Source organism: Setaria italica, chromosome VIII, assembly GCF_000263155.2.
Source record: "Setaria italica strain Yugu1 chromosome VIII, Setaria_italica_v2.0, whole genome shotgun sequence".
Lineage (NCBI taxonomy): Eukaryota > Viridiplantae > Streptophyta > Magnoliopsida > Poales > Poaceae > Setaria > Setaria italica.
Genome location: NC_028457.1, coordinates 8,147,064 through 8,154,905, shown reverse-complemented (window position 1 = coordinate 8,154,905; position 7,842 = coordinate 8,147,064). Strand labels below are relative to the sequence as shown.

Below are 7,842 nucleotides of genomic sequence, written 5' to 3'. Positions count from 1 at the left end.
GAGCATGGGAGGGGGTGCCAGCGGGAGAGGATACGGGAGAAAGGGAGAGGAGGAGGAGATAAGGTGGAGAGAGACCCGCCAGCTCAACCAGGCTGCATCCACCGCAGCCGCTGGATCTTGACGTCCTGATTGCCACCGTCACCGGCCAAAACCTGCACGAGCCACGAGCACGAGCCAACTACGCACAGGATCACTAGTACAGAACTGACCTTCCATCCAGTGATTTTGTCCCAGTTGACTTTGGACCCGAGACTACCCAGGACTAAAGGGCCTTTCGTCCCGGATCAAAAACAAGGCACCAAGGGCCACTGATGGGAGGGGCTTTAGTCCCGATTGTAACGGATAGAAAATTTGACACCGACGGTGGGAGCTTTTGTCCCGGTTGGTAATTCCAACCGGGACAAAAGATTTAGTTACGGTTAGAAATTCCAATCGGGACAAAAGGGCTCACGCACGCCCCCACCCCCCTTCTCTCTCCATCTTATCTCCTCCTCTCCCTTTCTTTTCCTCCTCCCGGCGCTAACTCCTCCTCTCCCTTTCTTCCAGGCGGGTGGGCGGGCAGCTCCGACGCGGGCAGCGAGGGGCGGGCCGGGTGCGCGGGCGGACGGGTGCGGGCGGTGGAGGCGGAGGGGCGTAGGCAGGCCGAGGCCGGCAGCGGCGGGCGGGGTGGGAGCCGAGGCGGGCGGCGGCCGCCAGTGCATTTTTTTTAAACTATTTAGTCCTGGGTGGATGACCCGGGACTAAAGGACCCCTTCTTTTTGTCTCAACGGATGGATTTTCGAGAGATTTGAGGCCTATCCACCGGGACTAATGCTCAGTTTTCTACCAGTGGATGCTATACGACTCAAGCTGGGTACCTTGGACAACAAGAAGATAGAATTCTACTTGAACTCGAATTTGCATCCTGCTAGGACTTGACTTGTAATTAACGTGGCCCCGTCTATATAAGGTGGGCAAGGCCCCCTAGCTGGGACATCTGAGACATCGAGATAACATCTCATAAATCCAACACATCTAGGGCATCTTGTCAAGAGCAACAGAGCCCATGCATATCGTACCTTGCTACTTGAGGGCAGGAATACAATAGCCACAAATAGGATGTGGTATTACGACGCCTGAACCTGTCTAAAATCCGTGTCTTTGTCTCTTGTGCTACCATCAATCTCTCGATCCGATGCTCTACCCCATAAAGATTATTGCCGGTGTAAGACATCGACACCGTCCCCCACCCCCTCATCTGTCCCTTGCCCGTCGTGCGCCACTAGTACAGTAAGTGTCGTTAGTGATGCAATCATTAGTGGCGGATGTTAGAAGACTGTCACCATTAACGTCAATAGCGACGGATGCGTATACGGCCGTCACCTACAACCTAACCTGAGGGAGATAGTGTGGTAGGGGGCTAGGTCATTGGCGAGGGACTTTAGAGGCGGCCGTCACCAATGTGACGCCTAGTCATTGGTGACGCGCACCGAGCAATGTCAGTCACCAATGACTTAGGTGATGCCCTTTAGCTAAAGTCCGTCACTAATAATGGTGAACCACAATAGTGATGTCCGTTGGCTAAAGCCCATCACTAATGATGGTGAACCATAATAGTGATGTCCGTTGGCTAAAGCCCGTCACCTTTTTGTGGCCAGACATTGGTGACGTACAATAAGCTGCCATGCCACTTTTGTGGATAAGCTTCCTTTAAATGATTAATCTCCTTAACTGAATCCATTGACAATCCGACTGCTGACGATTGATACTTTCCATCGGCCGATTCTAGGATTCTGAAGCCGATGCTGATCCTATAGGCTAATGATGACTTCCATCGGCTGATTCCAGGGCTCTTAAACCGATGCTGATTCAGGCCGATGCTGATAGCCGAGGCCCTGAGGCCGATGATGATTTCAGGCTTCGCCAAATTTTGGCGTTAACAGTTATATGTGCACGTACAATTCATTCAGTATACTAAAGTGTACAATTCAGTATAGTAAGTTGTACACCCATGACCTTTCATTTGAATTATATATTACACCGCAGCACAAATCTCAACAAAAAAAAAGTCAATGGAAAAAAGGGTGAGAAGCCAAATATTTTCTTGCGCATAACCGACAGGAAATGTGATCAGCACGAATCTCCAAACAACATCTGAGGGCTAGAAATCAAATAATATCAATGTAACATACGCATGGCGTATTGACATACCGATGGTGATTCGGTGCGGCAGAGTTGCCGTTGTACTGGAAATGTTATATTATCGTTACACATTGGAACTATGATTGCAGGAATTATAAAATAATGCAAATGGAACATGAAATCAAGCTGGCCGGTTCCGTCGCATCTAGCGCAAGCGCTCCGCCTCCGCAGCGACATTTATTCCAAGGAATGAATGAGTGAATGATGAAGGCATGGACGTGGCAGCTATGGGCCACCTGCTGCGCAGGCGTGAAGGAGACAAAATGTTCACATGCTAATTAGGATAACTAAATATGAACTAATTACAAAACTAATAGCAGAATTTCTAGGCTAAATCGCGAGACGAATCTATTAAGCCTAATTAATCCATCATTAGCGAATGGTTACTGTAGCACCACATTGTCAAATCATGGACTAATTAGGCTTAATAGATTCGTCTCACGATTTAGCATAGAGGTTGTGCAATTAGTTTTATAATTAACCAATGTTTAATACTTCTAATTAGTATCCAAACATCCGATGTGACAGGAGCTAAATTTTAACCCCTATCTGCCAAACACCCTCAAAGAGGATAAATGATGAAGCTGCTCATAGCCGTGCAAAAGGCCTCGCACGCGCATAAGCTGTCGGCGTTGGCAAGGTCGCAGCAATTCTGCGTGGACTGAGGATTCTCAAATCGGTCGGCAGCAAGTCCACACGTGGTCAAAATCTCGGCAATGCAGCTCGAAGTATCCTGTGCTTCGGAGAAGGACAGGAAGGCGGAGAGCACCACCGCGACCAGCAGTGCCGCGCTGGTCATGGCCGGCACTGCCTTGTTGACGGCGGCGACAGCCATTTGTGGATGGACGAGCGCTCGATCGCCTCCTGCAGCGCCTTGGTTAACTAGCTAGCTGACTGAAATAAACATGTATGCATTGTCTGGAGAGTAGACGGACTAACCCTGCTTTGGCTCGCGCACGCTTGCACGTTTTTATAGCCGGGCATAGCATACCCAGATCCAATAGCTCCTCATCCGATCCTCTCCTGTACCCCCATGTGGCATCCCAACTTGTACATGTGCGCTGTCCGTATATGCTCATATAGACCATAGTATATAATACTATAAAAAAATACGGTGGGACATTTGGTTACGATCAAGTCAATTAGGGTCTCCAAAATAATTTAAAGCAGCGCGTGTGGATTTGTTCCGTTGCATGCTACCCATGCACCGTGCTTGATTCCTGCTGCCCGGCCTTGAGAAAAAATGGAGCGCCGAATCATTTTTGAGCAGTGATTTATAATCCATCGCACCTCCGGCCCGCACAGCACAAAACTAAGAGGCTGTTTGATACCAGAGGTTAAAATTTAGCTCTTGTCAAATCGAATGTTCGGATGTTAATTATGAGAGCTAAATATGAGCTAATTATAAAACTAATTGCAGAAGTTCTAGGCTAATTCGTAAGACGATTCTATTAATCCTAATTAATTCATCATTAGCAAATGGTTACTGTAGCACCACATTGTCAAATCATAGACTAATTAGGATTAATAGATTCATCTCACGAATTAGCCTCCATCTATGCAATTAGTTTTGTAATTAGTCTATATTTAATACTTCTAATTAGTATCAAACATCCAATATGACGGGAGCTAGAGTTTAGCAACCCAGAGCCAAGCAGGCCCTAACTTGAAGCTGACGGAGAGGTCAAAGCAGTGGCATCAGCAAATTCCCAAACCCTGCAGTGTTGTACTGCCTGTGTTGCTTCAACATCATGCTGTGTCGCATTGACCGAATCTGGCCGTGTGTAGTCCATGTCATGTCACGCGTCAAGTACGTGTGTACTTCCATTTCCATTGTCTGGAGGAGCAGCCGAGTGGTGATCGAGTCCAAGCATCTGGTCAATCGTGTCACTGCAAAATGGGATCAGAGCGAGGATACGTGCTCGCATTAATTGTTTATCAGCAGATTCCATTCTGTTCGCGGTCGAAGCCGCTGCACGTGTTCGTTCACCTTTTTGCGCATTCTTCAGTCTTGGGCCATACTGTTTCCACTGATTGGGCTACCTACCGATGATGATGATGATGATACGGAGACAGGCCTGATCAACAGGCGGCCCGGCCCATTTCACTCCCGGCCAGCTAAATACGGTGGCGTCTGCGTGTTCGAACCTACGTAACGTAACGTGCTACACCCGAGCTCCCGACCATGGCGGACGGCCGGCGAGGTTTCAAGCAAAGTTTCGACGGGACGGTCCGGCCGGTCCGCGGCGGCCGGTGGCGGAGGCGGCAACGAGCAACTGGTTCTTGGTGGTGGCGCTGCCCCTAGCCGGCCATAGGCGTCGCCCGTACGCGAGCGCTGCATGCCTGCCAAGTTGGGGTTAGTTTTGACTTGACCCGGCCGTATGCGCGAGCGAATGTCCCCCAGGTAGAGCACTGAGCACGCGTCAGTTTAACCTAGGGCTGGAGTCGAGAAGCTCAAATATTTGGACGATACTTCTTCCTTCTTCTTTTGTTGTTGCGTTTTCACGCTGTACCCTTGGTATTTACTAGTATTTGGTTGACGCGGAAAAGATGGTTTAAAGTTTAATGGCATGCTCTTTTGCGTTTTGCAAGATGTGGTGACACATGCGTAAGCCTACAGTGAACTAGAGAGGAAATTACTTCACGGCGGGACGCGGGCTAGCTAGCAAAGATTGCGGTAGATGATAACGAACTCTTCTTTGACATATAATAAGTAATTAAGTATACGATGTCAACTCACCTCCACCTCACTTATTTTACAGTCGGCAATGGGAAAGAAAGAACCTATAGCCTAATTCAAAGGCCACCAGTTTGGATGGTCAACACTCTAGCTATATATGTAGTCTATGTCATTTCTTTTTTTTTTGTGAATAGTCGTCTATTTCATTTCTGGTCCACGCTTCTAAAAGATTTCTATCAGCTATACTAGTAAATTAGGTGGAACTAAATTCCTGGTTATTTGCTTCACTAGATTTTCCATGGAGATGGATAAAACAAAACTTGCATCTCTAAAAAGTTGGAACATTGAATGTGGTATTCTTTTTTGACAAACACAATCCACCATGCGCATGCATCGGAGGCTACAAGCTAGGCCGGCACATGCATGGTAACATTGACCACATTACTTACACACTTTTTTTTTGTTAACAAGCATGTCACCTATGGCTAAACTAATAGAAACATTCGTAAAGATTACAGCTAGTTTCACAAAGAAAAAACAAAACGAAAACCACCTAAGCAATTCTTAGTTCTCACGACATGAGGTTCATATGCAGCTATTAGAAAGGTGAAAAACTATGACTTTTGCAAGTCAACTCGATCGCCCCCCGTTCACCCTCATCAGAGAAGACAGAACTAGGCGAGGGCGGCTCTATGATTCTTAATTAACCCAGGAACGGCACCGTAACACGCATGCATGCCTGACTGCCTGCCGCGTACCCGCCACCATTTCCACTTTCAACCCGTCGACGGCCCCTCAATTCCGGCAAACGAATGTACGCTTGCGCTGTCACTTTGCCGGCCGCTACGCCACTTCGCCATCAAGCGTCGTGACCTCCAATCCATCGACGCCGAAGCCCCACTCACGAAAGTCACACGCCTCCTCGACCTCCCCTGATCCATATAACACTCCCTCCCTCCAAGGTCAGAGAACACAACACTTGCATCAAATCCAAGAGCAGTTTAGTTGCAAACAAGTAATCTCAAGCAGTACGTCTTCATTCCTGTCCGTACGTAGCTCCACTACACCTCGACCGATCGATCTCGTCGGCCGCAATGGCGGTCCGCGGCGGCGCCGTCGCCGTCCTGCTGGTGGTGGCGCTAGCGCTGTCGTGTGACGCAGCCTCGGCGCAGTTCCTGAGGAAAAAGCCCAAGCAGCCACCCCAGACGTCGAAGCCGGGGAACCCCAAGCAGTTGCCTCCCAAAGGCAAGTACACCACCATCACCGCCAACAAGTACCACAAGCGCGACTACGAGATCACCTGCACCACCGACTATGGCGCCGCCTGCTACGTCAAGTGCCCCGCCCGCTGCCCCAACAAGTGCCTCGCCTACTGCGCCTACTGCCTCACCTTCTGCCGTCAGTACTCTCTCGCTACGTATATACATACTTATATCTTTACATATGTGTGTGTATATTTATATATATGTATATATGTGTGTGTTCTCTCTGTCTGCCAGTGTGTGACCTGATGCCGGGCACCTCGTGCGGCGACCCGCGCTTCACCGGCGCGGACGGCAACACCTTCTACTTCCACGGCAAGAAGGAGGAGAGCTTCTGCCTCGTCACCGACGACCAGCTCCACATCAACGCGCGCTTCATGGGCAACCACAACGCCGAGTCCGGCCGCGACTTCACCTGGGTGCAGGCGCTCGGCGTCACCTTCGGCGGCGGCCGCCACAGGCTCTACGTCGGCGCCCGCCGCGCCGCCGAGTGGGACGAGGACGAGGACCACGTCGTCGTGGCCCTCGACGGCGAGCCCGTCGACCTCGAGCCCGCCGAGAACGCGCGCTGGGTCTCCAAGGCCGTGCGCGGGCTGTCGGTCACACGAACCGGCACTGCCGCCAACGCCGTCACCGTCGAGCTCGCCGGCGTCTTCATCATCTCCGCCAACGCCGTGCCCATCACCGACGAGGACTCCCGCGTCCACAGCTACGGCAAGACGGAGAGGGACACCCTCGTGCACCTCGACGTCGGGTACAAGTTCCACGGACTCACCGGCGGCGTCGACGGCGTGCTCGGCCAGACTTACCGCCCGGACTACGTCAACAAGCTCGACATCGCCGCCAAGATGCCCGTCATGGGCGGCGAGGACAAGTACCGCTCGTCGGGACTCTTCGCCACCGACTGCGCCGTCTCACGGTTCCAGCGCGCCGCCGGCGACGGCTTCACCTCCTTCGCCTCGTAAATGGCGGCACAGAGGCGCATCCTGCTGATCCGTGCCATGCAATAAGTCAACATCCGCCAACGTACGTCGAGTCATCTAAACGTAACAAAAAGTCTCGTGTATTGATAGATTTGTTTTTGTGATGAAAACTTAACATATATGATGCAAAATGAAACTATATATATTGTTCGATTTGTAATCTGGCTGACGAATAAATTGTGTCTGCGTTAACTATACTTTTCTGGCACATCCATCTCTAATATACATTTGATTTTCTACAAAGAACGCCAGAAGTTTAAAATGTCCATTTTCATGATGGGGCAGGGCTAACAGCGCCTAGCACCACAAAAATTCCTTCGCCTCTATCCATTTCATTTCTCATCGATTGATTTAACAAGCTTACTCCCTCTCCGTCCTGTAATACAAAGCATCCAAGCGTTCAAAATTTATCCTCAAAAACAAATTATTTTAGAAACATTTGGATGATTGCTATTTAATTCTTTCTATAATTAACAAGATAAGGGTGACTGATTGATGGATTATTACTTAAAAATAAGTTCCATTAACTCAAAGATACATGCGTCTTTTACTACTCTAGAAATATGTCCTAAAATTTCTAGAATGTCTTGTATTCAGGATGGAGGGAGTACATTACATATTTGATGAAACTTCTGTACAACACTTGGGTATTTTAATTTGTGCTTGTAATCGAATTTTGTGGTGTTGATCTGCTCCAAGGTTTGTGTAGGGCGGCTAATTTGCATTGTTGTTGCGT

General features: G+C 49.4%; 1 protein-coding gene and 1 pseudogene across 1 annotated transcript; one reads left to right on the top strand and one right to left on the bottom strand.

Moving 5' to 3' along the window:
- Positions 1-3,016, bottom strand: part of LOC101763482 — a 12,113-nt pseudogene extending 9,097 nt beyond the window's left edge.
- Positions 3,017-5,847: 2,831 nt separating this feature from the next.
- On the top strand, positions 5,848-7,301 carry LOC101761316. The gene is made up of 2 exons (XM_004978902.2): positions 5,848-6,259; positions 6,361-7,301. Exons 1-2 carry the CDS (start codon positions 5,956-5,958, stop codon positions 7,086-7,088), a joined length of 1,032 nt encoding a protein of 343 aa, XP_004978959.1. The 5' UTR covers positions 5,848-5,955; the 3' UTR covers positions 7,089-7,301.
- Positions 7,302-7,842: the final 541 nt, after the last annotated feature.

Coding starts and splice junctions, on each gene's coding strand:
- LOC101761316 (XM_004978902.2), top strand. CDS start 5,956: ATGGCGGTCCGCGGCGGCGCCGTCGCCGTCCTGCTGGTGGTGGCGCTA. Junction 6,260..6,360: donor CTACTGCCTCACCTTCTGCC/GTCAGTACTCTC, acceptor TCTGTCTGCCAG/TGTGTGACCTGATGCCGGGC.